The sequence below is a fragment of the Zosterops lateralis genome (assembly GCF_965231275.1).
Source record: "Zosterops lateralis genome assembly, chromosome: 9".
Taxonomy (NCBI): Eukaryota; Metazoa; Chordata; class Aves; order Passeriformes; family Zosteropidae; genus Zosterops; species Zosterops lateralis.
This window is the reverse complement of record NC_139769.1, coordinates 13477381-13499760: the sequence shown is the minus strand read 5'-3', so window position 1 is coordinate 13499760 and position 22380 is coordinate 13477381. Positions and strand designations below refer to the sequence as shown.

The following is a 22380-nucleotide window of genomic DNA, read 5'->3' as shown; positions in this document are numbered from 1 at the left end:
CCCCATACTAGCCACTGGGAAGAAAATTAACTCTACCCCAGACAAAAGCAGCACAGCAACCTTTACTCAGGTGTCTAGATGTCTTTTGCCCAAATGGTGAGATTTGTATGAAAAGGTCAAAGGAAAAAATCCATGTGTGGGCACTTGATCTGTCTCTGCGAAAAGTATTTTAAGGGCATCTAGGGACTGTAAATAAAACTATTGCCAAAATAACAGAGAAGTGCATGGATCTCTCTCTCTCTCTCTCCAAAGAAGGATGAAAAAATATTTCATTTGTGGCTTGCTGACTAGGCTCATGCAAGGAAGAGGCTGAGAAATACAGCATTTCCTCTGAGAAAAAGTGGAAAGGTAATAACACTGTAATTTGTATTTAAACCACAAAGACACATTTTCTCTGAAATGTTTCTTGGAACATGTTTCCAGAGAAAACATTAATTCACATTTTAGATATGTGTAGTAAGGCATTTTTATAAAGATCAATTATAAGTCATGTTGGTGTCTTTAGAAGTCTAAGAAAGTGTTATTATTCTGCAGGAAGTTGGATTAAAATAAAACCCTGCACCTATGCAAAATTCCACTGATTTTATTACATGTTCAGGGTTAAAAGGATCACTGGATAAACACGCTGATTTGTTACAGAATTTCTGAGAGCTAATACTCATTTCCCTCACACTGGTTATAATGCATTCCAGATTTTAATATGGGACACAGCTATGTATTTTAGGACCAGTCAGCTATTGTGAATTATATCTTATTCCCCAAAGAAGGTAATTACAACTTTCTGCTGTGTATTTACTGCTGTTTTCTCTCATATGCTTATTCCAGAACCATACACATGCAGGAGCAAAGTACAGATTAATATTTCTGAAAGGAAAAAAATACCAAACCCAAGAGTAATTGTTATCTCAGCGGGAGGAGGTGATGGGAGGTGTGTACCTTGTTATAACTCCTTCCAGCAGAGTCTTTTTCACTGGGCCGTAGTTCCTGGAGCTGAGCATCCAAAATGTCCACGAGCTGCTCCATCAGCCTCACGGATGAACTGACATCGCCAGCAAAGACCGGTCCTTTGGTGTGCTTAGCCAGTTCATTGGCCAGACTAGCAGCATTTTCTCCACTTCTGATCTGAAATGACAGTTTATATTATCTCAGCAGGGTCCCTTGTTCTGCTTGAGGCTCCTAATTCCAATTCCCTCTGTACCTTTGTTGTGGTGAAATAACCATTTGCACATACATTGAAATCTGTAACTAATTGAGACCAATAACGTTCTCTTTATCTCAGAAGATTAAAGGTTCTTAGATCCATGACACACAAAAGCAGTTTTTAACAGCCATCAAAACCAGAAATCAGTGGGACTTTTGGGCTCGATCTTCTATTCATCCTCACTTTTATTTTACTGCCATTATCAGACAGTAAGAAATCTGTTTGTTCATACCAGTGCTTGAGGCATTTGAAAGTCAAGTAGCCTTGTACTGACAACAAATTATCCAGTTTTCATAAACTTTGTAAATCTCAGTAGGGAAAGAAAACACAAAAAGTGGTTCTGTGGTCTAATCACACTGTTGTCAATGCATTCAGGCAAAAATCTATTTATTACAGTGTAATTTTTACTGAACAAAAAAAAACCCCTAGCTGTACACCACAGGTTTTGCTGTGTGTTGCATAGTATTTGATTTTTTAAGCAAATATTGCTTTTGGATTTTGAAAACAAGCAAAGCTACTTTGTTTTAAATAGTGATAAGAATATGTAATCACAAATTCCATGCAAGAATTTAGAAAGGGCATACTAAAACACAAATAAGAGCTTAACTGTTGGCCAGTGCTTTGCACATGGCGTACATGTAACTCCTTCTACTTTTAATGAACAGAGTAATAAAGACAACTTCAACAAACTGAAATATTAATGGTCAGAGTTAAAATCCTTAATCACCAGTGTATGCCAGATTAAAAGGTTTCAACCAACCTTCTGAGCCAGCTGATTTACCCAGTGTGAGGTACAGTTGCTAAGATCAGGGCCTTTGGGGTTCCACATTCCCGTTAAGACCACGCAGAGATATGAGGCAGTTCCTACAACAGATGCAGAAAACTACAGTGAAATGGAGACCATTTTTTCTGCATGCATTCAGGAAATTGGCTACACTGTGCTCCTAAACAACATTCAATTCTGAATGCTGCTAATGGTAGTACTTGACAATAATTGACAAAAACGTAAGGAAATAATGTAAATTACAAAGAGCAATAAAAAAAAGTCAGTGAAAAGTACCAGACGTTTTTCTGCAAACAAACAAAAAGCCCTTGATTTTTCCTGGAGCTCATCCAGAGGGGAGTTCATAATGAGAAAGGCAGCTGTAAGCATATTTCACAACAGTCCTCAAGCAATGCCCTAAAATTTGACCTGGATTCACAAAAGTGCAAGCACAAGGTAATTCTGTGGCTACACTCATATGACGTCTGCAGATTATAACTTCAGCATTGCCCTAGATGCACTCTCTAGGTGACAAAAAAAATCATGTGATAGACAGCCTGAGATTAAAAAAATATTCGTCATGAGAGAGCTGCACATTGCTTTTGAAATGTCTGCTTGGAATCAAGATATATTTTTAAAGGCAATACCTCGTGTTCCTTTGGGGCAAGGGCGTTCAACCATCATTCCTCTTTGTGTTTGAGGCCAGCTAATCCCCCTGGCCTCAGTCGGTTCACAGAATCTCTCTGGCAAAGGGAAAAAACTTGTCACGGGAGGAATTTTGGTTGTGGAAATGGGTGGTGGTGGTTTGGGTCCTCTGCTTCCTTCCTTTGTTCCTCCAGCTGATGTCGTGCTTATGGGACCTCTCTGTGACGTAGTGCTAGTGGTTGACACTGTGGTTTTGTAAAGCTCTGCTGAAGAAGTTATTGTCACTGCTGTGGTAGGCACTGCACAGGGAAAAATCAGAGTAATAATAAAGTAAATTACTTCAGAATTATACATAAAAAAAGTTATTTAAAAGTTATTTATGTAGCTTTCAAGGATTCTCTGGTGTCTTCTTTCCTTTATCTTAATATTATTCTTATTGCCATTCTGGGTGCTTAAGATATAACTTCGACTTTGGGGGTTTTTTTGTTGTTTTTTTTTTTTTTTACTCCCAGCTCATACTGTTATGACGTTTCAGCACATTCTCCAAATAATCTCTTCTGTAATAAAAATTGATAGTTACATTCCTAAAAGCTAAAAGGCATACTAGTGAGTTATCAGTACATAACAAACACGCTCAAAGCAATTAAAGATTACTTAATCACATTTGCAGCAGGAACAACTCAATAGATAGAATCTGTTGAACCAGCGTGCCGTGAACAATCTAGTCCAGCTTTAACAACAAAGGCAGTGGGCTGTAACTAACGAGACCATTTTGGAAAAACAGACCCCAAAACTTCAAGTCACCCAGTACACACCTTCCAGGGCAATAATTATGATAACATCTTCCTACCCAGCAGTCATTCTGCATGAGAGAGCTGCATGCCTGATTAGCTCCAAACACAGGCAGCACCCAGCAGGTGCATGGTGTTCTCTTTGAACATTTGGGGCCTTAACATCCTTTTTTGATAAAGCAGGTATGAAGACAACTCATACAAACCAGTAGCAAGGACTTGTAAGGAGTTTTCATCCTTTATGAAACACCAGGACAGGCTTAGGCCAAATCCCTCGTGCTCAGGATGTGCAGCTGCTCCTGCCACTGACCCACAGCAGGAGCTCATGGCTGGAGTGGCTGAGGTGCAGCCCAAGCCATGCCAGGGTTTTTAGGCTTCAGAGAGATAATATAAGTTAGTGCTAGTGGAGTGCAACACCTTCACATGTCTATTAAGAAACAGTGCAAGTGAGCAAAGCAACTGCAACAGTTATCATTATTTTCAAATATTCATTAGTTCAAAATGCTTTACAGGCGCAGAAAACTACAGACGCTTGTGCTGAGAACAAATAAGCTCATGAAAAATATTTTTTGCTTTTTTCTTTCTCTTTTTTCTTGTTCTGCTAGGCCCTTGAACTCTGATTTACTGGACAATGCAGCTTCTCTAAATTAAATCATAAAAAGATAAAACCAAAAGAAGAGCAGTCTCACTTTTTTCAGCAGTTGTTTTGTAAGTTTTGCGTATTTCAGCAGTTTGGCAAATAATTTTCTCAAAACCCTTTTAAAATTATTTTTCACTTATATTAGAGGTTTAGAATATTTATTTTTATTTTCACATAAATTTAGGGTGAAGTTTTGAGCATCATGAACTGTTTTTCAAGACGAAAGCAAGATGTGCCTATCATCCCCTCTCCTGCTCACAAACTTCTGCAGAGCCTGTCTTCCCTTCAGTCTCATTCTTGGCTGCTTGAACACAGCCTGTGTAACTGTGCTGAACTTGTGGTGTAGCCAGCTACCATTGAAACCTTCAGATCTGTTCTGCAAGTGCTTGCCTGACATCTTGTGAAACTGTTCTAATTTGCTTTTGATTACAATGCATCCAGCTTTCTAGTGCTTCCCCAATTAACATTTGTCAAAAGCTTTTGCAATCACTTGCACAAGTGTCAGGCAAGGCCTGCTGAATCAGGTCCCTGGTAACAGGGAGCTCATGGGGATGGAGAATGATGCAGGGGACAACCAATTATTACAATCCATCCCCTAATACACTCTGCTAATTAATACATATTTGAACATCAAAATGTGTATTACCATTATTGCAATTACTACTCAAACCCTGTAATGTTTAGGACAGTTTTGTCTCAGGAGCAAAATATCAGTGTCAGAATTCATAAAACATTTCGAAGTTCAGCAGTGAGGTAACAATTTTCAGAACATATTTGGTGTTGCACTCTGAGCTCAAATAATTCTTCTGTCATTACACAACTTTAATTAGTACAATTTTCATGCTATCCATTAAAGTCAATTTTGAAGCCTACCACCCATGATTCAAAAGTGACCTGTATGGTAGTACTACATCCTTAGAAATGGTAGCAGTATATAGTAGTAGCATGGTAGTACTACATACTTAGAAATATATTAGTAATCTCACATTGTAAGAGAAAAGCTTTAAACCACCTCTCTTAAAAGAAAAAAAAAAAAAAAAGAAAAAAATTGCAGAAACTTCTAAGTGCTTTTCTCTTTAATCAAATTTTTAAAAGATAAGCCAGCATATTTAGAATGCACCAGGAAACTTCTTCCCACACTTCAGTGCTGGAAGTCTGGGAAAGAAGGTGGATGAAAAATAATAAACAACCGAACACATCAGTTCAAGGAACAGTCTAGCTTTTAGAAGGCAGGTCATTTTGTCTTTAATGACCTGTGGGCACTTAATCTGCTTGGCCATTCTCCTGAGCTGCAAGAAGACACATGACAGCTGCCACCACCTGATGTGTGTTCTGAGAGCTGAGGGCAGTGGCATCTGTGGGCTCTGCCCTGCACAGCACTTTGCCAATACAAGATAATGGCAATGATGATTAATAAGCTGCAACTGAGAAGAACAAACTCCATGTCAAGGTTATTAACCTATTGTTCTAAGCAGCCGGGTGAAGACATGTAGTTTTTGTCTAACTCAGAAAAAAGCCACTTTTACAATGCGAGATTCTATTTTGCCTTTTTGATTGGCTTGATATGCTGAGGAGAAAACTGAAATCTCTTCTGCCTCTTTTTATTAAGAATAGGTTCTTCTTACTATAAACTGAAGACAGTCATTAAAATAAAGACAATAAGAGAAAATAGCAATAAGAAGTAAATCCAAAAACTCAAATTGAGGTGTAATTAATTTACATTTGTTTCATGTACTTCCTAACAGCTGATTTAAACATTTATGTATCCTATCTGTTACTAAAAATGAAGACACCACTGGAGTAAAACTCAACACCTGTTTAGCAGTGTGATGTCTATAAAAAACTTAACACAATTGCTGTAGGACAGCAGGGGAATAGTAACTTTCTTTCCCCAACTGACAGTGAAGAGCAGATTTAGAGAAGGCACACAAGCGATCTAGTATTCCTTGCCAATAGGTTTCTATTCTAGGCAGGCATAAAGTAAGTTTGGAAAACAAACAAACAAACAAACAAACAAACCAACACCTAAGCCAAGCCAAATCAAAAATATCCCCACCCAAAATGCAACTATAAATGCAAATTTATACCTTGAAAATCTAAGGAGATATACAATTGTGTTAATTGTAAAGCCCAAATGATGTGCCACTCTTGAAAATTACTTAATTCTCCCCTCTGGCATTTAGGTCATTTGAGAAAACCAGCTGCTCTATGTGACCACCTTTATTCTCAAAAAGTGTCACACACTGAGCTGCCATGTAAAGAAACAGAAACCTGTGCAAATCACAAATTTCCTGCCTTCTGCTTATTACTGCTCTGTACCTGTTTTTGTGCTTCAGTGGATAGCAGGGAAGGTACTAGGAGTCACCTAATTATCTATGGGTGACTCCAGCTACTGTGTTAGCCAGTACTCTATTGACCCTGCCAAATCCCATTCAATTGAAAGTGAAATGTTTACACAGCCATTTACAAATTTATACCTTGAAAATTATAACATCTGACAAAAAAAAATTAGCAAAATACCTGTGGCTGCTATCTGGTCCCCATTATATTGTCTTTACATGTACAACTACTCTTTCATTCATCTGTAGTTTATCAGATCTGATATACCAAATTTACTTAATTTACTGCATGACTTTCTTGTAGATTCCTGTTGTTGCACTAGTTTCCTTTTACTTCAAGCCCTTGGTGATGCTACTTTCTGAGTTTCTGTTTTGTCCAAATTCACAACATCCATCTCTTCCTGCAGTGATCCAATAATACTTAATGATGGGTATCATGGCACAAAAGGGGAGACAACTTCAGTTTGAACAGTTAGCACAAATTGGGATGAGTGTAGATGAAACCTCTCCCTAATGCACTAACACAGAACAAAAGGATTTATCTTCTTTTTGTTACCAAGGAAACCTTACAATGTAATGTTCATATTCACTTTTTAGAGGAAAAATTCCCTCATTCTTCCTGGTCTTTTAACTTAAAATTCCTTTAAAAATTCCTGTTTCAGCAAGGATTCATTTGGACCCTTGGTACCACCTGTAGAAAAAATGTAACTGGATATATCCACTGAATTTACCAAGGATATAAAAACTCTGGTTTGTCTCAAATTTTTCAGGGGCTTTTTGCAAGGCCTGATGTATTTTATTTCATTTTTAAAAATTAGAGTTTTGATTTTAAATGCTTTTACACTTAATCTTAGAAAATACGCTCCTCTGCAACATCTGAGCAGTACTTGACAGCTGTAGCTCTGAAAAACCATTTCTACATCTATAGCAGATGCACCAGCTGCAGGCTGAACATTTTACGCGTAGCACTGTCTTGGCAGACACCTTGCAAATGCACCTTCTTGGCAGATGCAAACACTGCAGAAACTGGAGGATCCCTTGCAAATGCAGTTGGGGCATTTTCTCAGTGTCAGATGTGCAGACATGGAGCTCAGCGACACGGTTCAGTGGTGGACTCGGCAGGGCGAGCTTTATAGTTGGACTTAATGATCTTTCCATCATTCTACGATACATCTGTGTACTATAATTTCCAAGAGAAGCAAGGAGAAAAATAACATAAAAAGAATGAGGTAAAGGAAGGAGTTCTGAGGGCAGCAGACCCCACTGTCGGAGTACTAAAGCAGTAGTCTCTCTCCAGCATCCACGGTTTTAGAAAACTGAAGAGTTTCTCCTGAAGACTAAGAAAACAGGGATACAGGGAAAGTTGCAAGAAGAGAAAATGGTGTAGTTTTGCAGCAAGAGTAAGGTCAACTTTAGGTTAATTACAGTGGTATTTCAGAGGTGTCAACAGGGAGATTTAAAAATGAAGGAGACAACAGAGAAAACAAAGCCGGGAGTTTCAGAACATGGATGAGCCCAAGTTTTGGCCTTGGGAGCAAATTTGAAGGCAAAGTGCAACTCAAGTATGACAAATTCATCTTTCATGTAGGAAGAAAGACTAGTGTTTTTGAAGCACTTAGTAGCTGGACATTGCAGTGTAGACAAAAACTAATAACCAAGACAGATGTACAGAGAAAAAAAATCTAAGAATCAGTGTGTGTCTTATCTATCATTATTTCTCACTTGGCAACGGAGGGAACACAGATTACTGAGTTTTCCACAATGGTCCCAAGTTAACCATTCGAAAAGAAAAGGTCATGACTTCCAATTTTGAGACACTGACCTTGTGACACCATTAAATACTTGATATTAAAGTACTATGGCAAAGGACACTAAAAGGAAGTTCTAGTGTTAGGTGACTTACAGAATGTTACCGTAACTCCTATGTTGTTGAGTAGATAATTAAGAAATTTGAGTTGATCACAAAAAACACAAACCAAATTAGAATAAAAGAAGCATGAAAATACCCTTCATGAAGCATGCTTAAAAGCTGATCTAATTCCATATGAGATAAAAAAATCCAAGTGTGTATTATACACATAGATCCTTTATATAATAGTCAAAGGACTGAGCTGCAATTTATATAGAATTTATGCTGAAATAAAGAGGAACTGAAATATAATAGAAATAAATATAGAAGTAGATACTGTAAAGAATTTCTCCTTGCTTTTATAGCAGTACATCTCAAGGACAATTATGTTAGATAATTTTTCCTTTCATTTAGTAGTTTGTAACTACAGGCGGTTGGCTTAGGCAAAAGAGGAAATGACCTGAAACATATTCTTAGATCTGCAATGTACATACCCATATAAATTAAAATATTGGGTATTGGCTTTATCTAAGAAAAAATACTATTTGTGAATATATGCCTCATGTGCTCAAATAAAATCAGTGTCATTTGGTTTCTATATTTTAAAAAGACCTGAATCAAAAGGTATTTACTGATGTCCTAATGCATTTAAAATCCAAACTCATAACTTACTCAAATATTCCTTTTCCATCTTCATGGGTGAATGGGCAAATAGCTCAGAGGAGAGGCAAGCACCCTGCAGTGTGCCCCCAACCCATTCTTGCCTTGGTCTGGTTGGAATAAACTATTTCTGTTCCTGCCTTGCATGCCAGCAAGGAACCCGGGAAGAGAAAAGGTTGCTGGTGGATGCCCAAATCCAGTTTTGATAGCAGTTGGGATGTGGCCAGCACATACGCTATAACTTGAGATCTTGAAGACTCTCTCATAAAAACCTTATGAAATGTCTTACTGGAGAGGTTTACAGGTTCACTAAAGTGAAGGATTCCACAAAGTCTTTTCTGCCCCTGCTTTTCCTTTACACTTTTCCTTCTATACAATGACTTAAAAATAAGCTTTTTTCACATTCACAGCATCTGCCTGAACTGCAAAAGCTACTTAGACCCTGCACCTCCATTTTCTCCTCTCACTCTTAAAGCTTTGGAGAATTTAAAATGCATCTTTGTCTCAGTTGAACTGAATGAAAACTGGCATGCATGATAATGTATGAAAATGAAAGCTTTAATTTTTTTTAATTACATAGGTGGTTTCTCTCTCTGCTAAGAGCAGCCCCAAAGCCTCCCTGAAGAATGGACTTGCTTGATGTACATAGAGCAAAGCTGGCCAGTTTCCCAAACACCTGGAACCTGCCTGAGCCTGGCCAGATATTGCCAGGGAGGTCTGCAGGAGACTGGACATATCACCCATGGCTTTGGAGATCACTAACATTGGTTCTTCATCCCGTTCTGCTGCCTCATATGCAGTTTTGTACCTGGAAAAGCTGTATGTGTGTTGCTATAATCGCGTGCATATTACAGTTTGCACTGCTGTGCATGAATCAGCTTCACTGAAGCAGGACAGCTACTTTTCATGTGGAGAAGTCATTATTGCTACTTTCTTGAAGTAGAAAAAACGGCTGCTAAACATGCATAGCAGTTAGATGAGAGAAGTGAAGTATTACCTTCATTGCTAAAGCAGCTTTTCCTGCATACATCTTCTGCCACAGAGCATTTCTCCTGATATTTACTCTCTGTAGATGTTAATATGTGGCTGTGTCCCTGTTCCTGTCATTTTTAGGGATTTCTGACACCTAAAGACCTCCATTTTTCTTTTCCCTTTTGACAGTTAGTATCTTTCCTTTTAGGAAGTAGTACTAACTTCCAGTGAGCTGGAATGCAATTGTAAGGGGCTTACTGAGAAATCCACTAAAAAGATGTCAGACAATCTTGTCTAACCCGACATTAGAAACTGTGAAAATAAGGCTGCGGAAAAATACTTATGCTTGGTATTGCACATTAACCCCATACGTCTCCTCTGGGACCTCCCAGCACACATTGCTTTCCACTGCTGGCGCCAAGAAGTTAAAAGGTCTGCGTGTATGCTGTAATCAATTCAGAAGGCAGGTAACACCGAGCGGATGGGAACAGGCTTCTGGCTCAGCATGAAGCAACTCCAGTTCAGTTTAGCTATCAGAGTCATACTGACTGATGGTATAAAGCAAGTAATTCCCCAACTCACTCTCAAACACAGAAAAGCTACAAACTTGTATTTTAAAAAATAAAAAAAAAGAGATAAAAAGAAAAGCATGAGGCTGTAAACCAAATAAAATAATTCTATTTCTCCTCACAGGTTCTGCAAATTTGTCTTGCACCGCTATAATGTCGCTCAGCACAGTGCAGACAAAAAACCCTCGCCTTTCTGCCATGAGCTAAATCTAAGACCAAAAATATCATAACTTATTTCTCTGAATGGAAACACAAAGAGATCAAAAATGAGGAGAAAAAAAAGGTAATTCTTACCTTGGGCAGGATCAGGTGGGCCAAACTCCAAGGAGTATCGCAGAATGAAGTTGTTATTCCACACGTAGAGCTGGTTGTCCCTGGGGTTGTAATCCACTGCGGCGATGTACTGGTACTGGTTGGGAAAAGGAATGTCCACGTGCTCTCCTCTGCTCAACCTGGTGTTGTAGATGTAATCGATGACATTCCTGCCGGTCTCACTCTCATTGTCCTGGTACACTGACCGCACCACGTACAGGACACCACAGATCATGAAGGCATTGGATGCTGCCCGCTTGTCATAGGCCGTCTCCCAGGTGGCTTCGAAGCGCAGGGTGTAGGGGTTCAGCTGGCTAATCACTATCATCCCATTGTTTTGTTCTGTAGCATAAATTACCCACAAGCCGTTCTCATCAACTGCCAAGTCAATATCAGTCTTTCCTCCCCATCGGTATGGAGAGGTGTCATGGTAATTAGCGTAATTGATTATGGCCTCTCCACTCTTAATTCTAGTCCTCAAGTCAAATTTTACTATGTTCCGAGTTCTTTCCTTGTTAAAAAAGACAGCGCCGTCATACACCACAAATCCAGTGCCATCCACTCGGTTTGGGAGTTTGTACGTCGTCTGCTGGCGTCCGTTCTGGAAGTCCTCTAAAGAAGCATATTCTATCAAAGTATCCGTGCGATATGGAGTCCAAGGCATGAAGTATATTTTATCTGCAGCCTGGAGAGGATCTTTGCACCAAGCACCTGCTTTTTGTTCAGCTTCATATAAATACGGTGAGTCCACAATTGCTTTCAACGTCCCCGGGCAAACAAAAACTAACAGTCACAGAGAGAAGTAAGACAAGAATTACGTCAAATTAAGACTATCTCGTAATAAAAATTAAAAAAAAAGAAAAAAGAAAAAAAAAACCCAAAAAGGTAGGTAAATCATAATGACTGTGTCAGGAAGAAAAAAAAATCAATTTAATTGGCACTAGATTATACCTTATGTTATAATTAATGCAATTATCACCCTTTATCATCCACTTTTCTTAAAGTTACCATGTTCTTGCTGTACCAGTATGGAAAGTGGATGGAAACTGTTTTCACTAGTACAGACCAAGGCTCAATGGCATACACAGACAGCTGAAAATGTAGAGCTACTCTTGCATTTTCGTTTCAGACTTTTAGTGAGTACACATTAACGCTCCAGAGCTTTTAACTGGTGTGCAGCAGTGTGCTAGGTCATTTCAGTCCAAAAAAAACCACATCGACTTGTTTAGAACTTTAAGAAGTGGTGAGGCTGAAAAAGGAGGTGCCTCGATTAAAAATAAAGGAACAAAACAAATCATCAGGTATATAGAGAAAGCAATTAGGAGCAGAGAAAACAAAACACAACCAAAGCAATGAATGAAACAGACCAGGAAACCCTGTAACCATGGCATGCTATGGAGAGGGTTCTGGAAGCCAGGCAAGATGACACTTGATTAACAAGAATTTACCCAAGGGTGAGAGAAATAGAGGGAAAGAAAGACAAAGAGAAAGGGAGAGAAAAAAGCAAGGGAGTCTTCCCTCCAGCCCAAGTACTTCAGACACTATACCCCGCCACCTACTTTAAGCAGCCAAGTCACTTTATTGCAAATAGTCGACTTCTTTATGAGGTGTACTTATGAGATCCTGCTGATTATCATAATATAAGAGTGTTGTGGGGAGGGGAAGGGAAGAGGTTAACATCCATAAGGCACATAACAAGGAGCTGGGGTTTGGACTGTATACGTTATTTACCTTTTTGCTCCACTTCTATTTTAAGCATCGGAAGAAAAATAAAAAAGTGCAAGGAAAAAAGAAAGAAGATTAACATAAATTGACTATTAGGCTAAAAGATTAAATTAGTAACAGACGCTAAATATAGGGAGAATAAGAACTGCACTATATTGGATAAAGAGAAACAGACAACAGGATAACCTAGCAGGAGAGAGATTCTACGGTTACACAAATGAACATGGATCAATCATTTTAGTAGATTAAGGAGGGAATACAGATATGTTGGCATGTAGTTTCACTTAGTGAACCTGAATAAATAATGAATTACTTTACTAATACATACTATATATGCTCTTCTTCTTCTAAAAGTATAATGCTAATCAAGCTGGTTTTTAAGCAACATATTAATCATATATGTGCAACTGCACATATACATATTATACTGATTGATAATTAGAAATACAAAATTCAGTATATTAATTGTATAGGTTTGCATATGCGATTATTGAACCTCCCCCATCTTTGCCCCAAACATTTCCCTGCTTTTCTTTCTTGTAAAGAAAGCAGCTTGCACCCTTTGGCTCTCCTTAGGCTTTATTTAATTTGTTTTCCTGAATGTTAATCTTGAGAACTTTTGCCACTTCTTAGTCTATAACTGCAAAATCAGACTAGGAGGAATAAGCAAAAACATCTAGAAAAAAAGAAGCAAAAGCACAGTAAGCAAGAGGAAAAGAGAAGAAAAGATTAACAATTAGCTCATTCAGATATTCTTCAGCATCATCGATTAAGCCCGAAACAGCAAGCTAGTATGCAAGGACAGCCATATTGTGTTTAAAATCAACATCCATCCTGCCACCATACATGGAAGACATAAACTGAACCCAATTAAGAAAGTTATATTACTATAGCAATTTTTCCCCCAGGAAGTTTTAAGGAAGTTACAGAAAGATATATAGTTGAATCCCAGCTAGTAAATAGCTTTTCAATAATTATTTGCAATAAAACCTATTTCATATACTCTGTGGCCTTTGAAGTATGCTCCCTTGGTTTCATAAAATGACCTGGAAAATGACAGATGTACCAATCTGTGTAACAGTAGCTGCTGATACCAGAGAAGTGTATCAAAGCTATTTGTGTAGCTATTACATTTTCAGTATTACAGTATTATCCTGAAGAATGCCTTTATATGTTTCATATAAAGTTTTGGATTTTCAGTTTCATTTAATAAAATTACATATGATTATTTTGAGAATGATACTGGCTGATCTGATCTAGTGTTTCTTCAGGAAACAATTCCATAACTTTACAGGGGAACCAGAGGGGGTCAATATTTTTAAAATGAGCAGTAGTTTTCCTAGCCTTTGCACTGTTATGCATCTTTAGGTAAAGTACTCGTTTTTCTGTAATTTGTAATTCTGGATTTATCCGAGTAAACAGAAGATGTATTCTGAGGTGAATTCTTGGGTTTCACCATTAGTATTAATGACTTTCAGATGATTCTGTTTGTGAACTCCTATGCATATGCTTACTTCTCGTCACAGATCAATATTGATACTGTACCTGCTTCGAATTAGTAATAGGAGACAGAGGGAAAAAGATAGGGATAACTAAAATCATTACTGGCATGTCTGTTCTGCATGCCCTGGTGTACAGCTGTACATTTTTCAGGGACAGATGGGCTTATTGAAATAAACAAATGCTGCAAACTCCAATCAATACACAAAGAGAGAGAATAAAACACTTTAAAATGTTTTCTATTGAATTCCTGAGTCCAAAATAGGCTTAAAATAAAAATGCAGATATATACAAAATAACACTTTTGATGTTCTTCTTTATAAAAGGGCTGACTTCTGTTAGTCAAAGTACCAACATTCATCGTGCAGCATAAGTGAGAGAAATGTCAAGTATAGTACTCTCAATCTCTATAATTTAATCGATAACACTCTTGCTATTTCAGGACAAAGCAATGCCTATCAAATTTGTCTGGAATTTTTGTTGGAGATTCAACTGAGTATCTGAATAGTTGTTTTGTTAGATTTTTTTTTTTTTGTTTGCACTTTGAAAAGCAAAAAAGGCAGCATTTATTAAGTACTTTCAAACTTAGTTAAATCTGCAAAGTGAAGTACTTTCAAATAAGCAAAGCAGCTATCTATTTCTGGAGGCCAGCAAACACAGAGGAGCTCATAAACTGCATTTTGTACAAGGGTGACAGCAACTCCAGTGCGTAAGAACTCTCACCTTTCACCACAAAACTTATTATGATTGCTGTTTGTCATCTCTCATGGACTGAAAGCTACCACAGTGAGTATTGCAAATTTTGCAGTCTTGCAGTAACTGACGATGAAATTCAAGAAATAAATGAACTTTGGTTAGAAGTGCTGTGATCACTAAACTCCCTTTCTGGGCCCACAAAAGCTTATCCTGCCTTCCTAAGAAGTCTCTTACACTGAAACAGCTGCTATTTGCAAATCTAATGATTTCAGTCATTCTGTAAATTTAGATAAGGAGCTCTGGAACAAATAAGGAAATAAAATTTAAACTTGCTAACTGGAGTTTACCAGGCTTCAAATAAAGAGACTTGGAAAACTAACAGGATAGGCTTTGTGGGACAGTGAAGAAAGAGAGTTAACAGTCAAAATGGCTAGTGAAGCACAATGTGATTTGAAATCAACCTTCAAAACTCATTTTAGTAACTGGCAATCTTTTTGATGACTGCTGGTAATGACAGGTGATGCCTCTTACAGTTCTGGAATTGGGTAATGCCATCACTGTACAGGATGCAGTTGACAAACTCCAAAACTTATGGACTTTGAAAACAGGGAAGTATCCAGAATCCTGAATTATGATAGACACAGAATTACAGAGTTCAAAGGGTAGGCCAATGCAAACAGTAAACAAAAATAAACACTTTAAAATTAAAGTAACTACAAGTTAGAGTACAGGGTAGGCCGTGCCGTGGCACTATACTTCTGAAACTGGAAAAGAAAAGATTCCTGGAGATAGCAATACCCAATCAGTAGAACATATCCACACTTCTCTTCCTAAAACAGCATAAGAAATGATGTTTGAATATTATTTGCATTACATTTGTTTCCTCTATGAGCTAGCCTACTGGAACTGGAAACATAACTTCTTGTCACGTGACTGACCTCAGGTTTTGGAATCAGATGCACTGCCCTCTTTCTGAGAATTTGGGAATGAAAATAGTGCTAAAGCAGAAGTGGTCTTTGTGGAACAAAACTTTGGTTAGATTGGGGTAAGACATCACTCCTCAAAAGTGGCACAAGAAGAACAGTTACAACAAGCCACCAATACTACACACAGGAGGAATGGTACTAGGGATCACTGTTTGCAGTAGGCTTCCAAACCTACAAATGGTACAGGGAAAAAAATCAGCAAGCAACCATTTCACAATGACATAGCAGAAATGAAGAAAAAACAGATGATCTGTGCTTGGCCTTTAACAACAATGAAAGTTCAGTTTGGTGAAGCAGTACAGAGTAGTATTTCAGTTTCAGAATTCCAAATTTTGCAGGAAACAGTATGGACAGTTTTGACATAGCTTTGCTTATGCCAGAACTCATTTCCTTCCTTTTTCAATATATACTGTCACCACAATGTTTTTGCATCTCAGACTTGGCCTGTTTCCTGTACCAACAGAAAATACAACTTTGGTTAAGGATTACTGCAGATCAAGAAATTCACACCTAATAATAACTCAAGGGAATGATCAGTGCACTGCTCAAATTCCATTGCAAGCACAGCTATTTCTCTGTTGAGTTACAAGGACGAGAGAGAAGTCACTGCAAAGAATGACCTTATAAGAAAACAAAACCAGTTAAAAGTGTCGAATCTTCAGAACTTTCATGAACATGCATACATGTCAATAAAAAAAAGCATTAATTATTGCAAGGAAATAAGAAGGATGTCTAAAGCTACTGCACTTTGGCATTATAAAGAATATTGTACAAAACTGCTGAAGTAGTCAAAACTTCACACTTTTCTATCTCATCATGATTTCACTATTTACTTTGTTTTCAGTGAAAAACTCTATTTGGTTGCTGATCCAAGGCACAACTGATATTTTGTCTTTAAATTAAACGCAAACACTTCTTTCTCACTCTTTTCCCCTTTGCTTTTAAAGAACACAGTGTGAGTACCTTATTAATGAATTATTCACTCTGAATCTGTGTTCATTTATAATGAAGCACAAAATCCTTTCACAATGTCCCCCAACTGGGTCACTTGCCTCTGAATGTCAGTACTGGGTTTTGCTGTGCACCCAAAGTCACCACAGCAGCAGGTAGCCTTTCAAGTAGATCATGATTAAAACTGAAGTCAATTCCTGCTTTACAAGTCTGTGAGCCAAGCCAATTTGTCAGCAACTGGTTGCGGGCAAAAGTACAAATTTCTATCTGGCCTATTGAATAGCTAATTTGAGTTTGTTTTCTGGAAAAACAGTAGCCTTAAAAGCCAAACACTTAAGAACACAGACAGACACTTGGCCAGCATCACACCATGGCTTCCTTCCACACTTTGTGAAGCTAATTGGAGGCCCTAGTCTGCAAGTGCTTTGCATGCATAATGGGTCCATGGGCCATAAACATATGCTTCTTTTCCATGTAACAGCACTCCAGCTTCAATTGTGAGGGCCAGAGGAAGTGAGCAAGAATAAAAAGATTATACTTACTGTAAGGAACACATTCATACTGAACTTCTAGATATTTGTATGTTCCAGGACAAGGATCAGGAAACACATCTGACCCAGTAACTACTATACACTGTGTTCGGTTGTTGCACCTGTAATGGGAAAAGAAAGCAAGCTAATTAATTTGAAATTACATTTAATTTGCTTGTTCATACCTAAAGGACTACATTCAGTGCTAAATCTCTTCACACTTGGGCAGTTCAATACATAGGACAACAAAGTTAATTAACAATAATTAGCCAAAGTCCAAAACTAAGGGTTCAGGACAATATTTTAGTTCAGGCTTTATACTTTTAAATTTGGCGATCTATGCTATCTTAACTGTCCCCAATGCAGAGATAGCCATATGAAGTACCAAATTTATACTGATTTGATACTACTGTTCAATAAAATGAAAACAAAATGCATAGACGATATGACTGAAAAAATGTGCAATTTTGAATAATGTATAATTACAATGATGAGTAATTCCTACCATCTTTAGAGATATACATCCTGCTGAATGGTTTTACATCTCAGAGAGATTTTTCTTGTGATTCAAGGAAATTACTTGGGTTGGAAGAGCTATTGTAGACAAAGAACATTAGCATTTCCATTTTAATTATTTTAGGAGCAATTGTTGGACTCCAAGCTTCCTCTGCTACGCTACAGGAAGCAGTAAAGAATGACCAATTGAGGAAATAAGAAAAACAGTTAAAAGAAGAACTGCAAGAAAATTAATTCAGATATGTTTTTGAGGAGACTGAAATATAAAAAATTATTTGCTTAACAATGAAAGAAAATGCATTTTGATACAAAGAAGAACTTTACTAAAATGCCTCTAACTCTGGGGATTCACTGAACTTAATTTTTGAAGGGTTTTATCACATAACCTTGAAGAGATGGTCAAAATGCATTAGAGGAAAACAGTTACAAGGCAGAGGAAGGAAAAAAAAAGAGAAGGTCAGGGAGTTTGGTGACTAAAAGGGAAAGAGCTTGGCTGATCTTCTCAGGGGTTAGTTTTGTTTGTCAGCAAACTGAATAACAGAAGTCTGAAATTAAGTAATAGACTAGCCTTTGACTGCAGCTGTACATCAACTTCTCTACTGCCCTACTTCTTCCCATACTCCCTGAGTACCACAGAACTCAAGCTAAAATAATCTGCCTTGCATCGGTGGCTTTCCACAGCTGTACTGCACCAACAGGTATTAGAATAATTCATGCTACCTCATAAAAGGTATTGCAAACACATTCAAAGAACTCTAATATAAATTATTTCCTTTTTTGTACAGTAATCAAACTAGCACAGAGCCAGTCAGGACATGTTGTGCCTCTCTGCTGAGCAAACTCAGAGACAAAAACTCTCTGACTTGATCAGTTAACTCTTCTTTCCCTTTTCCTCATCTTTTTTATTTCTTTTTTTTAAAGTTCCTTATTTCTACCATCATAAGCCTCATCATTACAGAACTAATTGAAAATAGTCAGGGATTTCTGTAAATACACAATCATGGATAGGGACAGGTGGTGAAGAATCCACCTGCCACCTTTTCCAGAGGGTGAAGCCAGGTCCTCTGCACAGCTATTGCACACATAATGGTGCCCCAGTCCCATGCTATGGCAGACAGTCAGTGCAGCAGCTCCTGCAGGATGTTAGAGAGCCTGCAATGACTCTGACACATCCAGGGGCTTCAGACCCAGCCTGAGGTGCACCCAGCTTGCTGAGAAAACCACTGTGCTCAGTCTGTAAGTGACAACGCAGCCCCTGCCATGGAGGACAAATGCTGCTGTTGCATGTCTGGTGTAGATGGAGACTGTAGAAGCAATGTGGCCCCAAACCTCACAGGCCTCTGCAATACCCCTATACAGGGGTTTGTCTGTGCCACACCTCAGGTACACTAACCAGCATGAGAAAATCTGGGATGTAAGATTTTGTAACACATTTCTTTAAATTTGTGTTTCTTTAGCAAAAACCTTACACTGAAACTAAAGCAATTCCTGCAAGACTTCTAGTGCATCATTCAGTATGATGGTTTCCAAAGCTTTGAGCTGTATGAAAATTTTATTTTATACTCAAATGAGCAGCAATTAAGACAGAATTATTTATTTGTTAAAAAATAAAACGAGTATGTGTTGGGAGAAGTTGCTTGAGAATGAAGCTAACCAAGGTCATATTTAGCGGTGGGAAAAAGATAGACTGATTTCCCTGTGAAGAGTTGTTTTCTTCAGTTTCATTTTCTCCCAGTAAAAGATTCATAATGCTGCCATCAGCCAGGAAACTGAGAAGAACTTCATGCTACATTTTAGCAAAAGGATGCATAATAATAATTCAGAAGAAAATGCAGGTTTTTTTCTTTGAACAGTAAGTGTCAGTCAAACTTCAGAGTGGTCTTTGCAGGAAATTGATGACACCCTGAAAACTTTTGACTATTCCTTTATGAAAAATTTCACCTGCTGTGCATATGGTCACGTTTTGCCCCCCTTTAGCCAAACCCAAGACCTCAGTTACAAACCAACGATTTCTGCTGCAGCATACAGCAGTACTACCAGGCCCAACAGCACATCCCCAAAAAGTGGAATTACTTGAATAACTATATGGATAGTATATTTGTGCTTTAAGTTGTAGGTTTGCACATTCAAACCACTGATTTTGCTGCTCTGTTCGCTGTATTTTATAAAACCTGAGTAATTTACATACACTTCTAAGATTTCAAATTAAAGACACTTGGTTAGGATATTCACAGTTTTAAAAGCTGACATTCAGGTAATAATTTTTTACATGTTTAGAGGCCATACTTCCATTAGAGTGAAACTTTTAAGAAAAACAAACAGCAACCATAGCAGCTGTCAATTCTAATTCATAGGTTACAGAGAAGAGATGAAGTGAACTTTGTAGAGGTAGTTCTGAGACAAGTAATTTAGGGAATTTACACTATTGTGATTTGTTCTCTGGATAAATTAAAGCCTTCTGTCTGCTGCACTGTTTTTCTCTGTAAAACCAGGGATACTTCTCTGTTAGCTATTGGCCTATACTTCTGCTACTGTCTTCAAAAAAACATTTTACAAACTGGCAAGGGTTTCAGTTGAGCTTCTTAATGACAAGAAGCCACAAAATCTGTGGCATATTGGATAAAAGGGACTCCACTCTCCACAAAATAGGACTAAGCAGGAGATTATCCTACATGGCTACAGATTATCAAAGCTACCTCATCACCGCCATAGCAGATTGTCATAATTCTAAGAAACATTTACATTTAGAAACACTAGGCTTAAGAAGAGGATATTGCACTGTTACAGCCTTAAATCTGGTGATCCATTCCTTTTTGTAATGGGCAAGCATCTTTTGTCTCACAGGATTCTCGAGAACAAGACTGTTTTAGAAATAAAGTGCTTTGGAATTTGCAAAATTGGCCTAGACACCATCAGGAAAAAAAATCCAAACCTCAAAAACCTGGTGAATAGCTGGAAGACCCTCATTCATTTTAATCAAAGTTATTTTTTTCTATATTGTTAATTTGGTCCATCTATTCAAACTCTTTTAGAATTGTTCCAGTGAAGGTGTGATACAAACCAGCTGTAATTTCTGCAAACTTAAGAAGACATCAGAAATACTTTGGTGTTTCAGTGTTTGTGATTTAGTGTTTAAGTTCTTTGTAGGTTTTAAATACCATTTAAGTATTCTGCAATCAACATAACTGCATACTTCCCCAGCATATGTTAAAATACAAACATTTGCAGGGCGTTATGTACAATCTTAAAATTCATATGATTGAACACTGAGAAATGTCTTCACACTCAAGAAGAATTCACAATATTCACAAAGATTTATGATGCAATGACTTTGTCATTTACAAGGAAATACAGCAGATCAGCAAAGTCTGTATAAACTCAGTAACAGTTAATTTAGGAAAGGTAATGTATGAATTACATCTGAAATGCTATTTAGGAAAGGACTAACTGTAGTAGTGAAAGAATGATAATTCAGGTTCTTGTGCTAGCAGTGACACCAGTTTTGCAAGGGAAAATGTAGGAATTACCATTATTCTCATGAATGCAAGGAGCAATTGTGTACTCTGACACTCGTTTCTTCTGTATTTTAGTATGAATGAAGAAAGGTTACATCTTCATAATGCACATGCATCACTTAGAGTAATCTAAAAATCAAATGGAGTGTTTAATTAACAGTTACAGTATAATGTCTGAACTCCTTTCACCTCAGGAAGAAGACTGTGCAAATGAGGAATGGCCCTTCACATTTCAGATGAATACAGAAAGAAAAAGGAAAGTAAAGCAGCTCCAGCAGGGCTGTTATTATCTTCTGCTCATGATGTAGCCCTGTCCCTGCTGCATCCATCCTCTCTGCTCAGCTATAAGGACAGCTGTATTTTCCATGATAATTTGTTTGTATTTCAACTCTAATCTTGACTTACACAATTCCAAACAAATTGCTTTTGCTTTTTTTCTATTATTATTATTACCTTATTCTTATTATTGCACTTTTTCATGTACAATGTATGGAGATGAGATTCTATGTGCAATCTATTGTGTGAGGTGTTTTAATCAATAATCTTGTTCTGCTGATTAAGCAGGGGCTTCTGTTTTGGCAAGATAACATTAGTTTCTCCTGTCATGCTCCCAAAGCTATTGGGAATCTTCAGCAGATCATTAGATATGCTACAATAAAGCTTTGGTACATTCTCTTTTCTTTCTTAAATTGCTTCTTCACTGTCCTATCATGCCTCGTCACTGCTGGCACTGCATTATTATTACAGCTCCCCTGAAACTTGCACTAGAGCTATGTCTGCAGGCCATAGGATGCCATTTTCAATTGAAGCTTCTGCTTGAAAATATAAATTAAGAAAATTTCATTATCTCCTGCCAAGGGCCATTATTCACCATTGTTCTAAGGAAGATTAAAAACGCACAATCTATGGACTTGAACAAATACTCCAGCATTAAAATGAAAAACACAGTGTATCATGACTGGATCAGAAAGTGAAGCACTGGGATCTGAGAAACAGATTCTGGAAAGACATTAGCCCTACAGGGAACAAACCAACTCACTGAGGGAAGAGGTCATCTTGATGGGCAAGTCACATCTGACACAGAAAGATACACACAGATCCTTTACAAGCTGTTCTTGCAGTTTGCAAAAATAAGTTATTTATGAAATAATGTCCACATTGCAATTTATCCTTCAAATGCTTTTGTTTTGCATACACAACTTTGACAAAGATAGTAGCAT

At 37.7% G+C, this 22380-nt stretch overlaps 1 protein-coding gene across 6 annotated transcripts in view; it reads right to left on the bottom strand.

The window, feature by feature from the left end:
- The window catches only part of ADGRL2 (adhesion G protein-coupled receptor L2), a 311558-nt gene that overhangs the window by 32832 nt on the left and 256346 nt on the right, over positions 1 to 22380 (bottom strand). For all 6 annotated transcript variants that reach the window (XM_083867780.1, XM_083867781.1, XM_083867782.1 and 3 more), the window contains exons 5-9: positions 17142 to 17251; positions 10724 to 11524; positions 2612 to 2908; positions 1962 to 2065; positions 937 to 1122 (exon numbers count right to left, since the gene is read on the bottom strand). In XM_083867780.1, the coding sequence (XP_083723906.1) occupies positions 937 to 1122; positions 1962 to 2065; positions 2612 to 2908; positions 10724 to 11524; positions 17142 to 17251 (1498 nt within the window). The remainder of the gene's footprint in view (positions 1 to 936; positions 1123 to 1961; positions 2066 to 2611; positions 2909 to 10723; positions 11525 to 17141; positions 17252 to 22380) is intronic.